The sequence below is a fragment of the Jaculus jaculus genome, chromosome 13, assembly GCF_020740685.1.
Source record: "Jaculus jaculus isolate mJacJac1 chromosome 13, mJacJac1.mat.Y.cur, whole genome shotgun sequence".
Classification (NCBI taxonomy): Eukaryota; Metazoa; Chordata; class Mammalia; order Rodentia; family Dipodidae; genus Jaculus; species Jaculus jaculus.
This window is the reverse complement of record NC_059114.1, coordinates 49,421,772-49,440,414: the sequence shown is the minus strand read 5'-3', so window position 1 is coordinate 49,440,414 and position 18,643 is coordinate 49,421,772. Positions and strand designations below refer to the sequence as shown.

General features: G+C 41.7%; 1 protein-coding gene across 3 annotated transcripts in view; it reads right to left on the bottom strand.

Moving 5' to 3' along the window:
- The window catches only part of Epb41l4a (erythrocyte membrane protein band 4.1 like 4A), a 266,656-nt gene that overhangs the window by 109,988 nt on the left and 138,025 nt on the right, over positions 1 to 18,643 (bottom strand). For all 3 annotated transcript variants that reach the window (XM_004652565.3, XM_045132757.1, XM_045132758.1), the window contains exons 3-4: positions 7,518 to 7,569; positions 3,591 to 3,669 (exon numbers count right to left, since the gene is read on the bottom strand). In XM_004652565.3, coding sequence (XP_004652622.1) covers positions 3,591 to 3,669; positions 7,518 to 7,569 — 131 coding nt within the window. The remainder of the gene's footprint in view (positions 1 to 3,590; positions 3,670 to 7,517; positions 7,570 to 18,643) is intronic.

The window sequence follows — 18,643 nt, the reverse complement described above, 5'->3', positions numbered from 1 at the left end:
CCACAAGGCCCAAAGTTTTGTGTACTGAACAGAAACATTCTATTTCCACCAACTCTTTCACTAAGACCCTATCTGTCATCTCAGTTTTGATCATTCCATGTTGTCAAAAGAAAGCCTATTATAATTTTTAGAATGCTTCCCAGCACTATAAATAAATACTTACTCTATTTATTTTACATAAAATAACATAGAAAAGTGAGTTCAGTGCCATTATGTCTAATTTACAGATGAGGAAATGGTAGACAGAGGTGAAGAAACTTGTCTAAAGTTCTCATGGCTACTTATGTAGCAGACTCATAACTACAACCCAAGCAATCAGATTCCAGAACTCTCTCAAACAAAAGGTGATGCAACTTTGACTAGCTTTTTGATTTTCCTTATTTGGTTTCTTATCAAGGAGCTGATAAAGGACAGAGCTTCATGAGCTAATCTAAGAAATCAGGATCACCAGGTCCAGCTAGCAGCACACCCATGGTCACACACGTTCCCACACTTCAGGCTGTCCTCCTGTGACTTCCCTTCCTTCTCAAAGGTGAATCTTGATGGAATAGAGAAGAACAAAGGGAAACAAAAAAATGAATTCTAGAAGTCATCTAGGATCAATATCTCTTCTCCAACTGGTTTCAGCCAAAGCCCCTCATGAGGGAATACAAACATTGAAAGTTACGTATTTTTCCCAGAAGACCAATATCAACTTGGAGTATAGCCACAGGCTTAAGTGAAAACCTCTCCAAAGCTACATGTTTCAGTAGACAGCACCACCATTCCTGATGACCATGCAAAAGAAACCTAGGGCCTGATGTTGTGGTGGTACACACCTTTATTTTCAGCATTTGGAAGAAGAGGTAAAAGGATTGCCATGAGTTCAAGGCCATTTTGAGACTACATAGTGAATTCCTTCCAGGTCAGCCAGGGCTAGAATGAACCATACCTCAAAAAATGAAAGAAAGAAAGAAAGAGAGAGAGAGAGAGAGAGAGAGAGGGGGGGGGGAGAAAGAAAGAAAGAAAGAAAGAAAGAAAGAAAGAAAGAAAGAAAGAAAGAAAGAAAGAAAGAAAGAAAGAAAGAAAGAAAGAAAGAAAAAGGGAAGGGAAGGGAAGGAAACAGAACTAGGAACACCACGTTACGACCTCTGACCTCTGGCACCCATATTCAATCAACCACATGTGGCAGGGTTTAACAGTAATGCATTTCTCTCCACCCCTAGCCCAGTTCAGGTAATCTATCCCTTGCAGTTCTCAAAGCTCTTGACTGGTCTGGCGCCCTCCACACTTATCTTTCCAATCTTCCCAAGAGGTAAAGAAGACTCTTCAGAGGAGACGGGATCATGTTACCTTTGTGATAAAAATGCAATGAAAAGTCTACCCTAACCCTTTAAGATAAAGTCCAAGCTGTGAAGGTAGCTAGAGAGACTCATACGTCTTGGGCCTAATCTCTCACCACAGACCAGTGACCGCCCAAGTCACTGGTCAGCACTGAGTTTTCCAAGGCTACCTAAGTACTTTCCATTCCCCAAATGCTTACCTGGGGATAGGAAATTAATTTAGTGACCATTTCTCCACTTGGAGGAGAAAAACAGTATAAAGTGAGCTAGAAACATTCACTAGCATTCCTTCCGCTTATTGCAAACTCGTCTTTGCCACAGGCCCTTTCTCTACTAGGACCTTTGAATTTCTTTTCCTAAAGTGTCTTTTTATAACATCTGACTGGATTGTTAAATCCTTTGCTAAATACAGAAACAGAGAGACCTACTCCTACAAAGCAAGACCTATGTGGCTTTGAAGATAAAGTAAAAGAGCTCTGTAACAATGCAACAGTGGATGGTGTAAATGCAGGTATCCACATGGTTCTGAAATCGAGGCCCAGAGGTGGCAGGTCAAAGTGGCATGGGAAAAGGTCAGTGAGTTCTTCGCACCCTTCCAATCCGAGTCCAGAGTACAAAACCAAAACAAGTAGGGGAATAAGATCAAAACCACAGGCTGCTGTGCTTACTGAAGACAGGACTTCTAATTTTTGGTTGTGTTTTTAAAAAATATTTTACTTACTTTTTTATTTAAGAGAGAGAGAGAAAGAGAGAGAGGGGAGAGGGAGGAAGGGAAACAATGGGCATGCCAGGGCCTCTAGCCACTGCAAACAAACTGCAGATGCACGAACCACTCTGGGCATATGGCTTTATGCAGGTACTGGGGAACTAAACCTGGTCTCACTTTGGCTTTGCTGGCAAACACTTTAACTGCTAAGCCATCTCTTCAGCCCTTGACTATGTCTTTTAAAAAATTGTATTTGTGTGTGTCTGTGTGCAATATCATGCCAGATATTAGTGCCACTTTTGTGTCTGGCTTTATCTGGGTGGCTGGGAAACTGGGCTGGCAGACTTTGTAACCAAGCACCTGGGAAATTTCCCCATGCCCATGATTTTTAGTTTTTAAAATAATGCAGTTAAGTTTATTTGACCCCATGAAAAAGGCTCTTTGGAAACTGACCACAGAAGCTGGGAAGAATGCTTATGCTTTGGCAAACAATTCATTGGTCAAATAAATTAAAACGTAAAACTGAATTAGACAGATGGCTTAGCAGTTAAGGCACTTGCCTGCAAAGTCAAAGGACTCAGATTCATTTCCCCACTGCCCATACAAACCAAGATGCATAAGGTGACATATGCATCTGGAGTTCATCTGCAGTGGCTAGAGGCCCTGGCATGCCCATTCTCTATCTGCTTCTCTCTTCCAAATAAATAAAAATTTAAAGACATTTAAAACAAACAAACAAACATAACACTGTTTTCTGTTCTTTATAAAGCTGCTTTTGAACACTGGTTTGGACTATTTTGATGACCTCATCAGTAGCAATTAGAAAGTTTGCCTTTAGGCTAAAGAGTCAGCTTAGCAGTTAAGGCACTTTCCTGCAAAGCTTAAGGACTCAGATTTGATGTCCCAGAACCCACATAAGACAGATGCACAAGCTGGTGCATATGTCTGGAGTTCATATGCAGCGGCTAGAGGCTCTGGAGCACCCATTCTCTCTCTCCAATAAATAAATAAAAGTAAAATATTAGAAAGTAAAAGAAGTCTGCCTTCAGTGCAATAAAATATTTGGTGACAAAGGTAAAAGTACACATTAATATGGTGATCTTTTTCTCCCTTTTGAATCCTAAAGTAACTATCTTTTCATTTCCTACAGAGATAAATGAAACATCTGAATAGCTGATGTTTTAGTTACAACTAATTAAAGGAAATAACTAGCTTTTCAAATATATATTTACATATGTAAATCTAATACCAAAACATCCTCCTTTTGCAGTTTATATGGTTACTTTTACACTAATAGAAAGGCTAAGTGCATGCTTAACAATGACAGAATATCTCATCACAGCAGATGTAAAATCTACAATCATGTCACCTCAGTTCCTGCCATTTTTCAAACACATCTATCCAGACACTGATCTGCCTCATTCAATGCTAAAACTTAATCTTCACAGGAGATGAATTATAAATCATAAGTAAATACACATTCAAAAATTTGGCCCCAATTTTTAAGTCAAATTCAAAAAAGCCTTTTGTATATTTGCTCAGAAACAAAGTCAATAATGTACCTGGTTATTTCCTCCTTTAGTTTGCATGGGTCTTCAGCATAGAACTTAATACCAAAATACAAAGTATATGGAGGTCCAGCTAAAATAAGAAATAAAAATTAATTAAATTCCACATTGTAGTCAAAGTTACACTGAGCAATTATGTAATTATTAAGAATTATATTCACAAAGTGAATACAAAGAAAAAATGTAAAGGCCTGGCTCAAGACTGTTGAAAATAGGAGCTCAATAGTGCACATGTGTGCATATAAATTACAACAATAATTTAAGAGTACAATGCATTTATAATGCATAAGTGGCGTGGTTATCATTACAGACACACACTTCTGCCTTGTAAACATACAAAGGCCCTATTCCCCGTGTTCAGAGGGTGACACGCCCAGGGCCCATCCTTCTCTCTTCATCTGTAAGTCTTCCCAGGCAAGGCACTTCTCATGCCAGTGCTTCTTAAAGAACAAAAACTTTAAAACGGTTCTATAACTTCCTAGGACGATATGTCATATGTTTTCTTTATTCAACCACTCTGTTTACATTTCTGACAAACACACCACTAGCCCTGAACATAGATGCCAGTGAGGCAAGACCACTCAATATTTACAAGAGGAAGTCCACTGACAGCTGATCACTGGTGTCAATCAAACTCTCTGTTCCTAAGCAGATGTCGGCCCACGTCCACAGACAGCTGGGGTCGGCGTCTAGAGGACGGAGATGCTATTGAGATGTGCACAAAAGCATACGGCCTTCTCCAGGCCCCAGAGCTGCTTTAATGTTCTGGAACATGACCCAGCCATCTCAGATGTGTCTGGTCAGGAGAAATTTGAAAAGTATGCAATGAGAAACAGTTTGAATTCATTTTTGGCTTTTATGTTGTTGTTTTTCTTGTTTGTTTTTTCGAGGTAGTGTCTCACTTTAGCTCAGGCTGACCTGGAATTCACTATGTAGTCTCAGGGTGGCCTCAAACTCACGGCGATCCTCCTACCCCTGCCTCCCAAGTGCTGGGATTAAAGGCGTGCGCCACCACGCCCGGCTGAATTCATTTTCTTTAAGGATTTTGACCCAAATTAGCCCTTCATTTCCCACTTATAAAGAGACTTGTGCCCAATTTATAGTGTGTTTGGTAATGTTTCATGAATATTTGACTCTCATCTGCAACCTGGTAACCAACACAAGTAGAGGTTCCAGGAGTTAGGCAACTTACCTAAAACCACAGAGAAAAGTACCAAGTTTGCCAACACCTGGGGTTCAGGGTTGTTTTGGCACTATTCTATACAATCTTTCAGGAAAACAGATTATAGTATTTTTAGAATAAACACCCTCCTCTGAATCATTCTGGTAGAATAATCAAAGGCTAAGGAACAATCATTTTAGAGCAAGAATATGTCTAGCCAAATATATTTTAGCTTCTTAGTCTAACTGAAATCTCAGGTGCTAATAAATCAGTTCATTAGTATTAGTTGTGCCATTCCACAGACTGAGCACTAAGAAATCCTTAAAGTGAAGCTAATATTTTGTTTTAGCAAAAATTTAAAAACTAGACCCCGGAACTCCCTAATCTTCCTTTTGTGAAGACTAATTTCAAGATCATAAGTTCAGGCTAATTTTACTGATAATGAATTTCCACTTAGTTTAGGGATAGATAAATCAAGAATTACTTATAAGCATACCGGTGACCAGGATATGTTATGCCAATTTTACAGATATTTCTCCTTACTACATTATTTTCTATCACCATAAAAATATTTCACAAGATGAATATAAAGCCTTATATGGTATATTTCTTCAGTTGATGCTTTTTTACTTACTTGCATATCAAATTTTTTTTACAGTATAGCATTTAGAAAACAAAAAATATAGGGCTGGAGAGATGGTTTAGCGGTTAAGCGCTTGCCTGTGAAGCCTAAAGACCCCGGTTCGAGGCTCGGTTCCCCAGGTCCCACGTTAGCCAGATGCACAAGGGGGCGCACGTGTCTGGAGTTCGTTTGCAGAGGCTGGAAGCCCTGGCACGCCCATTCTCTCTCTCTCCCTCTATCTGTCTTTCTCTCTGTGTCTGTCGCTCTCAAATAAATAAATTAAAAAAAAAAGAAAACAAAAAATATATATATATTGTCTTTATAGTCCTGTCTAAATAAAAAATTTCTTTGAGGTAGGGTAGCCCAGGCTGACCTGGGTTTCACTATGTAGTCTTAGGATGGCTTCAAGCTCACAGCAATCCTCCTCCTACCTTTACCTCCTGAGTACTGGGATTAAAGGCCTGTGCCATGACACCTGGCTTAAATAGAATAGTTTGTATAAAGTAAATAAATAGACTTTAAGTGTACCCAGACACACTTTAACAGTTCACCTAGAAATTATTATCTTTGTTTGTTTTAAGGCAGAGTCTTACTCTGTAGTCCAGGCTGGCCTGGAGTTTACGGCTATCCTCAGCCTCCCATGTACTGGGATCACAGGTGTGAACCACAATGCCCTCCTAGAATAGGTTTCTTGTTTGGTTTGTTTTTGTTTTTTTTTTTTTTTGTTTGTTTGTTTGGTTGGTTTTTTGAGGCAGGGTCTCATTGTAGCTCTGGCTGACCAGGAATTCACTATGTATTCTCAGGGTGGCCTCGAACTCAAGGCAGCCCCCCTACCTCTGCCTCCCGATTAAAGGTGTGTGCCACCATGCCGTTTGGTTTACATTTTTTTCTTCAATTTTTTCTTATAGAAGAAACTTGGGAATTTAATGTAAAATAATCATTCATGAATTTTTTTCCCCCTGAGGTAGGGTCTCACTCTATCCCAGGCTGACCGGGGACTCACTATATAGTTTGAGGGTGGCCTCGAACTCAAGGCGGTCCTCCTACCTCTGCTTCCCAAGTGCTGGGATTAAAGGCACACGTCACCATGCGGGCCCAGCTCATTCATGAATTTTAAATTTTCCAAATGTTATTTTTTTAATTGGTTGAAATTGCAGCTGTAATTAGTAAACTCCAGTGGTTTCCAACACAGAGGTGGAAATACAGAAAAACAAAAATGATGCTAATGTTCAGGGAAACAGTACTTGTTTTTGATGGTGTTGTAATTCCTGGATTCCAGTTCCTTTCTCAGAAATAGCCATATTCCTATCCTTGGATCCATAAAAATTCACACAACTAATATCAACTCTAAGAGACAACACACACGCAAATACAGACCAAGGATGCTGCAACAAAGGCCAGAAAAGCCCACTAGGTTCTGCATAGCAATAAGCCATGCATTTAGAAAAACGGAGATAGATGATGGATGGTTAGGACAATGTGGGTATAATTAATATCACTAAGTTATACACACAAAATGGCATATTCTATTTTATGCATATTTTACCAGCGTTTAAAAAAGTAATTTGAAAGGATTGTTCTTTGGTACATTTCCAGCTTGTATGTGTTTATAAATAAAGCCTTGGGCTATGGGTAATAAAATTAAGGAATACATACGTAGTTATATGGGCTTTCCTAACAAATTTATGTTGGTAAAATCACAAGCTAACCTTTAACAATAAATGGTCTCTCTCTGAAGCCATAATAACTTTTCAGGTCACAAGGTTACCCCCTAATTACTGACTACTATGAGTAACAAAGCACTTCATAATTCAAGAAACACAAAGTCTTCAAAAGCTAGGATGTCAACCCCTCCAATAACAATGACTCTGCCTTTTCTGCTTTGAGGTCAGATCTTAAAGATAAGCATATAGAAAAATCACAGATAGGATCAAGAGAAGGCTACCCACCCTAGGAAAAATGCAACACAGTATTAAGATCCACTGAGAGTCTGATTAAACTAAAACCAAATCAGAGTGTGGAGGAAGCCCACTGATCCACACAACAGCCATGCCCAGCCACTCCTCTCTCCATCAGCCATTCTGCACATTTTATCATTTCACGCCACCCCCTCACAAAGTTAAAATTTAATACCTACTGTTGATCAGTTCTTTGTGTTCAGCAAGGGTTTTTGCAGGATCCAGCCAATACTGTGTAAAGCAGAAAAGAGCAATGACAAAAATTAGTTGCTTTTCATTGACCTTCAAGCATATTTGCAAAATCTTACTTAAGCGGCATTTAAATACTCGATAAGCAAAACGCTTCACTTATTCTATTGTATCATGGTTTTACAAATGTATGAAAGAGCTTTCTGTAGCTAGGAAAGAAGAATGAAGCTCATGTCGGGGGGGGGGGGTGGGGGGAAGGGAAGAGACTGTGCTTGCTGGGTCCTTGGTTGAATTATACTGTCAGGTCACTGGGATTCAGATGCTTAGCAGTGAGTTGGGTTGTTTTTCGGTTTTATTTTGCTTGTGTGTAATGTGGGGTCTGCATGTGTGTGTGCCCAGGTCGCACCCCTTGAGCGCGCCTCAAGCGGGGTGTACTCTCCTGCAGGGGCCCGAGGAGAACATTCAGTGTCAGGCTCCATCACTCTTCCCTCTGTTCTCATTTGAGCCAAAGTCTTATTGAACTGACAACTTGCTGCTTTTTATGAGTTCTGATGATTCTTGGGTCTATGCTCCCCTACCAAACTGGGGTTGCAGATGCACACAGCCACATCTAGCTGTTTACGTGGTCCTGGAGACCTGACAGGAAGCAGTCACTCAGGCCTCCTCAAAGCCCTCATGCTTGGGCCTGCATCCCAGGGCAAATCCACATGGATTCCACCTGGCTGTCCCCTGGCCATCGTCACCATGAAACATGGAACAAGGTACTGAACAACTCTGAACCTTCCTCACAGGGTTTCTGTGCCGCTTAAGTAGACTAATTCACATAGAGCCTTTTGGCCCATGGCTCACCCTAAGCTAGGCAACACATGCTAGGGGCGATTATTATTAAGGTGTGATGGTCATTTGTGGTAATTAGCATAGCCAGGGTAAGGTGCTTGCATATTAATTCACAGCACTCTTTTTGAATTTTTTTAAGTTTATTTTAGAGAGAGTGTGAGAGAGAGAGAGAAGAGGCACACACCAGGACCTCCAGCCTCTGCAAATGAACTCCAGACACATGCACCACCTTGTGCATCTGGCTTATGTGGGTCCTGGAGAATCTAATCAGGGTCCCTTGGCTTTGCAGGCAAATGCCTTAACTGCTAAGCCAACCCTCCAGCCCTCAAATTATTCTTCAACGAATAGACTTTCAAGCAGGAATGGGAGAACTCTGGACCCTGGAGACAGGGTTTCTTATGAATCTTACCTTGGTGAAATCAGATCACTGAAAGGGAGGAGACCAGCCTCAAGCCTCAGCACTCCATCAGCAGGTGGGTGAGGCCAGAGGCAGAGAAGGCATCAGGATGCCCATGGAGGCACATGGTGGAAGGACCCCAGGGGGTGCAAAGACAGAATGTACCCACAGTACCCCATCCCATGCCCAAGGGTCAAACCACTCAGTTCCCATTCCTCATGGGTCTGAATAAAGAAGGGCAATTCTCACAGCAGGGAGGAGGGAGCCAGCACACCAGATCCACCTCATTCCCAGCACTCTTGCATTTCCCCTCTTGAAGTCATTTACAGCTGCCCTAACAGAGCTACCCGAGGTATCGGCCCACAAACATACCCACCCAATCCTCCTTTCCTTCCTTTGGATGAGAGCAAAAATGTTTTCTTATTAAAACGGTAAATCTAGTATTTTATATAACCCCTACCTTTTATTCCAAATTGGATATAACAAAAGTGTACACTATGCGTACGTCAGAGTTATTCTGCTATAGAACTGAACTCTACTGATGTATAAATAAGTTTCACTATCTGCCACTCAAGGGCCGGTTTTACTTCTCCAAAGGTTTTTTTTTTTAATTTACATAAAGTAAGCAGCATATCCCAATGTACCAACTTAAAACAATGTTCATTCATCTAGTTCATCATTTCTCATTTTTAAAGGTCTAAAGTAACTTTTAAATCAGAAATGATATTTGAAACAGAGGCTGTCATCAGTGAAGTGCTTTTGGAGCCCACAATGACTAAAGTTGTGACTTTGTGTTAAAACAGTGATTTTTAGTAAAATGAGTTCATCCATGTAAAGCAAAATTAACTTACATGTTAAACAGTGTTTTAAACACAGAACAGATTCATTTATCTTTGTGTATACAGCTACAGACTCTTCCCATGAAATAGAAACATCAGGTGGATGATTTCTTCCCGTTCGTGTTAAATAAAAAGGTTGTCCCTGCATTTTTCAGAGGGGAACTAAACAAATGTCCACACCCACATTACTGGGTTTCTATTGCTGCATGACGATCTCCGAAACATTAAGTCTGGAACAATGCCAGTTGATTGTCTCGGCTGTGCAGCCGGCGGATCCTCTGCTCTGAGTTCACTGTGCTGAGGTCAAGATGTCTGGCTGGGGAGAGGACTTGAAGACAGAAGGGCCATTAGAGACTCTCCTAGTTCTTCCCAGATACAAAGACACTCAAAGTTGGGTCTTAATTTTAGGTCCTATACCACTCAAATGAAGTCTCAGAAGAGGATAGAAACAAGAAAGGAGCAAATGGAAAGGCGTTAAGGAACAAACCAGAGAAAAGTATTTTAAGTTTTGTCTCAAGCATCAGCCTTTTAGCATATCATTTATCAGTTCTTCAGTTTCAGTGCATTCTTGGTAATAAGATTTTATTAACATTTATTTTTAACTGGTACACAAAAACATAAAAGTCATATACATACATACATACATATATACATACATAAGTTAATGGGGTAACATGATGTTCACACATGTACACACAATCTTTTTTGTTTTGCTATCTCCAGAATAACCTGAAAAGGTCATGGAAAATAGAAAGGAAGTTTTTAGTACAATGGAATAGAAAGACTGATAAGTGTTTCAAACAAAACACACTGATTATAATCTGTACAAGTTAAATCTCCATGAGAGAGATTAAAATTTTGAGGTGAAAAATTATAATGAGGTCTCTGAGATAACTTGGAAATTATAATTTTATACTAAGAAAAAGAAAAAAGCAAGACTCAGTCAAAGGCCATTCAATCAGTCACTGCACATTAGCTATGCTAAGCGTCAGTCCAGAGCTGCCGAGCACAAATCTCGTTTGATCAAATTGGAAGCCAGGGGTGATAGAGGTCAGACAATGATAAATGTTCCAGAACATAGATAATAAACACAGGCTACCAGGTTTCATAAGCCAATATCATGCCATGCAAAATCCATTTATGTTCAACCAAGGGGAAGATGTGACCTTGGAACCAAAGCTGCCATACTACGATGGCACTTGTCAGCACTCATTATTAACAAGCAATCCAACGGGGCACATGTATGACCACAGTGAGACACAGCAGGGTGCTGCCTCGTAACCTAAGATTTACCACTGAATGCAATATCCCGGTCTTAAAGGACTACGACACTGGTCAGGGAGTGACAATATTCTGCAGCTAGGCTTTAAGCCTATCTAACATGCACAGAATACTCACAATACATGAGCTTTTGGGTCACAGCAGACACTATCCTGGGGAGTGAGATGGACCCCTAACCTTGAGCCACTTACAGTCTAGCAAGAGACATAGGAACACATAATTACAATACAATGTGTCAAGAATTAATATATGTGAGGTTGTACAAGATAATAAAATTATATATAAAGAAAACTTAAAAGTATAGAAAGAATTCACTGTGAAGAAAGCCATTTAACAACATGTATGAAAAAAAAATCCTCAAAGTAGGAAATAGGCTTACATTTTTATAAAACACATGTCAATTGCCTCAACTGTTCTTAATGCAAATGAATCTGTTCTTAAGAGACAACACGGAATGTAATATTCCAAGTCCTTTTTCAGTTAAACAGCATATTGGAACCAGTGCCACCCTAGCAGTTAACAACAAATACTTAGCTAATAAACCCGCATTCATGAAGGATGCTATTGTTTGGATATGCTCTGTCCCTTCTAAAATGGAAAATTGATCCCCAAAGAAATTTGATACCCAGCATAATACTGAGGGGAAGGGAGTGATGAGTTCATGAGGATACCGCCCTTGTGAATGGACAGATACTATTCTCCTGCAGATAGAGTATTTCTTTTTTTTAAAAATACATACATATATATGTATATATACATATATATATGCATATGTATATATTTTAATTGCAAACGAACTCCAGATGCCTGCGCCCCCTTGTGCATCTGGTTAACGTGGGTCCTGGGGAATCGAGCCTCGAACCGGGGTCATTAGGCTTCACAGGCAAGCGCTTAACCACTAAGTCATCTCTCCATTCCCACATAGAGTATTTCAAGAGCAGGGTTGTTATGAAACAAGGCCATTCTTCCTCTGGCACCCACTTGCCCACCATGTTAAAACACAGCACAGAGCCTTGCCAGATGCACTCACCTTATCTTGGGACTACCAATCTCTAGAACAATGAGCCAACATAAATACTGATAGTTCATAATTTACCCAGCCTCAGGTATTCTGTCATAGCTACAGAAAATAGACTAAGAGTTTCTAGAAAGATAAATAGATTACCCAGTCTTCTCATCTTTACAAAGTGAAGGGAAGGAGACAGACATAGACCCAGCACCAGGCTGTGATGCTGGCTATCAGAGAAGGTCATTTCTGGATTGCACTTGGGTGTTAAGCCATCTCATTATCCCCGATGACTCCTCGGAGAAAGGAGAAGCAGTCTGCTCTCTCCATGTCCACAGTTCTCCAGCCAGTCGTCACTGCCTCTCAACTTCAAGCCCATACCCTGCAGTGTGTGTATGTTCCCAGACTGGATTAGAGGCAATCTTTAGGAAGATGATAAATCAAAACAGAACCTTTTCTCCCATCCCCATTACCATTATATACAACCTGCTTCCTAACATGGGAGAGTCAATACACTGCTCCCCAAACACCCAATCACCAAAGAGGCATGACCACCAGCCTCTCTGGCTCTGACCTTTGCCCAAGGCATAAGAGGCCGACAGGTTGGTACCCTTTCATTCCAGGCCTGTCAGTCTCATTAACAGCAATGACGTAACCAGGAGAGGAATGTCAGGTCCTTTGTGCTCTTCTTGACCAAATGGCCTGGGATTCCTTCGTCCACCTTGTCTCATGATGTCTCAGCTTCATCACTTTCCTAGGCAACAGTCTCAGAATTAGATTTTTACTCTCCAACATTGTCCAGTAAATCAATATCCTAATCTTCAAAAATACATATTGAATTCAGGGTCCAACCTTCCAGTCCCTACCTGTTCTTTCTGAGTGTCCTCAACTTCTAACAACATTAAGCAGTCAACATGCTTGAGGGAAGGACAGATAGCCCTGGGGTGCCATAATTATTTTCCTGTAAGAATCTAAGAATGCCATGTTATGATTTAATAACCCTTCTTCCCTGGAGCCGGGGAGAGGGCTCAGGTGGTAAAGCGCTTGCCGCACAAGCATGGTGAGAAGAGCAAGGTAAAGCGAGGCGCGGAGGCGCGCCTGCAGCCCCAGCACTGCGGAGACAGGCACAGGAGGACAGCCGGGGCTCGCTGGCCAGCTACTCTAGCCAAACTGCTGGGCTTCAGGTTCAGCGAGAGACCCGGTTTCAAAACATAAGGTTCAGAACAGCTGAGGAAAATATGATGGAGAATGGAATTTCAAAGGGGAAAGTGTGGGGGGGAGGGAGGGAATTACCATGGGATACTTTTTTATAATCATGGACAATGCTAATAAAAATAAAATAAAAAAAAAAGAACAGTTGAGGAAGATGCCTGATGTCAACTCTGGCCTCCATATGCACATACACATGCGTACATGCACACCCCGGCACGCTAATGCAACCACACGTATAAAAACAACGCATACCCACACCCCATGCACGAAACTTTTATTCTTCCTTTTTTCCTTCCTCTTCTTTCCACCCTTCTTCCCTCCTCACTTTACTTCATATCGGGTACTGAGCCCAGGGCCCCAGGCATGTTGGTAAGTGTTCTACCACTGGGCTACACCCCCAGCTCTTTTTTACTTTATATTTTTGAGACAAGGTCTCATTAAGGTGCCCAGCCTGGCCTTGAAGTTGTGATTCTTCCACACCAGGCTGCCAATTAGCTAGAAGCATAGGCCTATACCACCAGGCTGGCTTACTAACGTTTTCCACAAGCCAGATCAAATGACACAAACATAGTTTTTTTTTTCAATGTAGCAAAACAACTTCTTAATTTAGAGAGTATAAAGACAGCTGAATAACCCTGAGGGGCATTAAAGCCATAAAGATCTCAAAGTGACAGAACAGGTTGTTTTGGGGGAGTTTGGGGCTCAACGTAAGTGGCAGGAAGTCTGGAGCTGCAGTAACAGCTATCTTCGCTGTCCTCAGTCCCAGGCTACATTCATAGCAACGTTAGGCACTTTAATTTGCTGCCTGGTATGAACTGCAGAAGCCTTAGGACCTCAGGTAAAGGTGCTGAGCGCCCTCGGGAGTAACAAAAACAAAGGCTTGTTACTAGAGCCATCTATGATGGGGGGGTTTAAGTGGACCCCATCTCTCAGCAAAAGTGAATTTCAACAAATCACTGTTGGTTCTTCATAAATTATTGCTGGCTCCTAAGAATAGTTCCACCTTTTGACCCTGGCACCATTCTGAGTGCTAACAAAATAACAATAGCAAAGGTTCAGATCTACTAAATTCTTGCCACATTACAGGTACTATTGAAGACTTTAAGAGTTATTTACTCACTTAGCCTGTTATATGAAGAAACAAACATTGAGTAAACAACTTGCCCAAAAGTATACAACAGAAGATTGAAAGAAGTGAATTTCTTTTACCTTATACCCAGCCAACGCACTGTCTATTATATTGTCTGAATAGTACGTATAACCTTAATTTCAAGATTCTTACTCTTAACAATAACCTGTTTCTCCAGCTCACTTCCCCCATACTCTAACTACAACAGACACCTAATGCAGGGATCCCTGTAGCTTTTCATAGTTTCTGCTATGAAACTGCTCACAATCTGTCTCATCACTTTTCTCACTATCCACGACAGCAATTCACTTGCAATCATCAATGCCCTTACACATCCTGTCCTCCATACTGTCCACTAGACAGGGACACATAGTTACCTGTGACTCTCTTGTCTTCCCTATGCGGGCGCTCAAAGGTTACACATAACTGATGACTGACTGTAAGTGCAAAATCAAGTACATTAACTAATTTTCTGTATTACTTTTCTTGTTGCCATGACCAAATACCCAGCCAAAGCCGTTGAAGAGAGGAAAGGTTTAAGTTTTGCTCAGGGTTTAGGGGGATTCAGTGCGGTGTAGGAGGAAGGCGTGGGGGTGTCGCTCAGTGGGTGACAGGAGTGTGACTCAACTGCCTATTACATCCTAGCTAATCCCAGAGCAGAAAGGGCTCAGACCTGAGGCTACACCTCTGAAGGCCATCCCTCCACTAACCTAACTTCTCCTCCTAAGGGCTCCACAAGTTCCCAAAGCAATGCCACCAACTAGAGACCAACAATTCAACCACAGGAGTCTGTGGAGGCCATTTCAGATTCAGGCCTTAATAATGGATGTGTGATGCTCATGTCCCTGTGAAAAAAATACCTGAGTGGGGGAAAGGAGGAAGGATTTATTTCAGCTCATAGTTTCAAAAGTTTTAATCCACAGTCAGCTTGCCCCCTGTCACAGGCCTATAGTAAGGCAGAACTCACAGCGGCAGAAAGGCATTGCTGAGCAAAGCTGGTCGCCTCACTGGCAGCCAAATGGCAGAGACAAGAAGCCAGGAGCAAGTTACACCCTTCAAAGGCACATCCTTAGTGGCCTAATTCGGGGCCCATCTCCTGTTAACCCATTCAGTATTAGCTCATCAATGGATTAACTGGCTAATGAAATTAATATGCTCAGAATCCAGCCATCTCTAGTAGTACTACCCGCTGGGAACCAAGCCTTTAACACATGGGCTTTCGGGGGGAAACACTTTATATTTAAACCAATCTGTCAGACCAGTTCAATTCATCATTGCATGGTATCTAAAGAACCCTAATATACTGTATTCTCTCTCTTGCCTAGATAACTCCTTGACACTGTCTCCTCCATCCTTTAGCCTTTAACATTTCCTCCTTTCCTTGCTTTTGGTTGAAGACATTGGTTACTTCACAGAGAAAACGGAAGCAATCTGAAGGGAGCACACATGCATTCCCACTCCATCTTCCAACCTGCCCGCGTCTGGCTATGGTCTTTCCTCTCTGTCACTCTGAGGATTCGCATGCTCTACTTAAACCTAACCCTCCTCATCTATCCAGGAACACAGCATGGCAATCTCTGACTACATCATCAAAGTTTCCCTTACAACAAAGCCACTCCTGATCCAAATGCATCCCTTTATTTCCCCAATTTTCAAAATAAAGGTAGTGTACACCTTTAATCTCAGCACTGGGGAGGCAGAGACAGGAGGATACAGGCCACCCTGAGACTACATAGTGAATTCCAGGTCGGCCTGGGCTACAGCAAAATTCTTTTCCATGTTGAGGATCAAACCCAGGGCCTTCTACCACTGAGTTGCACCCCCAGTCTTCCCACATTCATTTTTTTATTTTTTTGAAGACCAGGTCCATCTAGCCTTTGTACCACAGGCTAGCCTTGATCTTGCCATTCTCTTTTCTCCCGAGAACCACAATAACAGTCATGAACACCATGCCCAGACAAAATAAAAAGTATGTGTCTCTTATATCTACCTATTTCATTCCAATGCTTTAAAATTAATCTTTAATTTTATTAATAAATAAAATGATAAAATTAATAAACCAGACAGTTAGCTTGTCTAGTGCCAGAGGTGCTACATGAGCGACTGGGGAAAAATGACCAACATATGTTGGCCAAGTAACTCGTGGTCTAAGCAACTCAGCAGCAAACAACCTGACGTGATGCTCACATAAGTGCAATAGTGGCACACAGCCATGGTGGGAAACCAACTGCTCTTGATTTGGCCAACTGATCTGCTCAGTGGAATGGAACCCACAGCTGGAGCTGGGAAACAAGTCAGAACCATATCCAAAAATGAGCCCACTCTCCATTATCAAGCTCTCACCAATCATGGGCTACAAGAGGGCCTACACCTACTACATTCTCTCTAAAATAACAATGGTTGTCCCATTTATCTGGTGCTAACTTCACTCTCCATTGGAGAATTTGCTTCTCTTTTTCAGATGGATGCAGATCCTAAGGAGAGAACCAGCTCATCACACCTCAAAAGGGCCCTAGCTGAAACTAAGAGTAATTGGTGGCATGAGCAAGAGTGCTGCTTTCTTGGTGAACCTGGTACCAGCACAAGGGTGAAGGAGATAGACAAAGAGAACACCCAACTCCTACCAAACCCCACATATCCAGAGATGTAGAGGCTCTCAAGACCTCATCACTGAAACAGACCTAAAATGAACCCAACACAGCTCAGGGAAATTTGTGGAAGAGAGGGCAGAAAGAATGTTAGAGTCACAAGCTGGGTCATTATCCACAGAGACAGTGCCTCTTACCCATAATTGATGGCTAACCCCACAATGCACAACCCATATTCCCCAACGAGGAGAGTCCCTGTGGAAGGGGGAGGGCAGGGAGGAGGCTAACGATGGTGCCAACATGACTGTATACACACTGCATATATAACTAATGAAAAAGAGAGAAAAAAAATCTATCTCTCATCACTCTTCAATTCACTGTAGTATAAGTTGAGTATTCCTTATTCAAAATACTTAAAACCAGAAATAGTTCACATTTCAGATTGAGGGATGGGAAAAAAAAGATTTAGGGAATAGGGCCCAGGTATAAACTCAAAATTCATTTGTACTTTAAATACATAACCTGAATGTAAATTTGCAATATTTTAAATGACTGCAGGAAACAGTTCATTTACACTGAAGCATCAGAAAGCAAAGGTATTACTATCACCGGTTCCCACGTGGACAATCTGGTTACTGGGCATCTCCAGTATTCCCCACTATTAACTCATATGCTACCAATAAGCAATCATTTTCCTGCACATAAGCACTTGGCTGTAAAGAACTGGCTTGCTTCTAATACAGCAAAGACTAATGTGCTCGGTGTAACTAAACAGCACAGAGGCATCCCCAAAATACTACAGCGCAGATTCTTCACCCATATACTTAACATTCTTGTCTCACGCTTCTAAGATAGCCCTCCCTCTTGCTTTTCCCCCGGCCTCACCGGCACATTTGCACAATCCCTCTGCTGGCAGCCCCTTATCTCCCTAGCCAGGAAAAGCTAGAGTGCCTAAGGCTCAAGCTTCCTGTCAAAGCCCATGGCTGCACAGGCAGTCTACAAGCTGACAATGACCAGACCAGAATCCTCTAACCTTATCCCTATTTTACACCTTCTCTTAGATGCTCATTAGGCTCTCTGACTTTATATATCCAAAAAGGAAATGATCCTTCCACTCCCTCAAAAACAAGTAAGCAAACCAAAAAACCCACACCTATTCTCTTGCCATCCTCCCATCTTTGTTAATGGTACAGACTTGGCTGGTAGCTGTACACAAGGTTTCTTTATCTTCTATCTTTTCTAACCATCTACGAATCCTGTTGCCTGTTCAAATTACAGGCAACATGTAAAAAGTCCTCAGCACTTTCAGGCCTAAGCAGCATCACCCTCACCTCTTTTTGCACCCCTTGATCTATGTGCATTTGCAGTTAGAAAGACACATGAAAAGCAAGACTCAGACCAGCCCACTCTTCTGGCACCACCACCACCAGTGGGTTCCTGTTTCCATGACAGGCAAACGTGAAGGCCCCTCCTGGCCCCACTCCCTTCACCTTCCCGGCTGTATCCCGGGGATAAAGCATCAGCAAAGACCTTAAGAAGAGTCCTGAGGGGAGACTGTCCCCAGTGTCTAAAGCAAAGCAAAGAGAAAGCTGGAAGGAAGGGGACCTGATTATGCAGGGGCAGAAAGTTTAGCAATGCTGTTGCCAGAGGCAACATGGAAAATTTAAAAAGTACCTAATGAATTGGATGATCCAGATAGGGAGATTTCCAAGTGGACTGGAGAGAGTGCCGATTGGCTTCATTTTGCTGCCTACAATGAAAGGCAAGAGGAGAGAGATAAGCTTTAAAAAAAACTGTTAAAAATATAAAGCAGCCAGGGCTTATTGG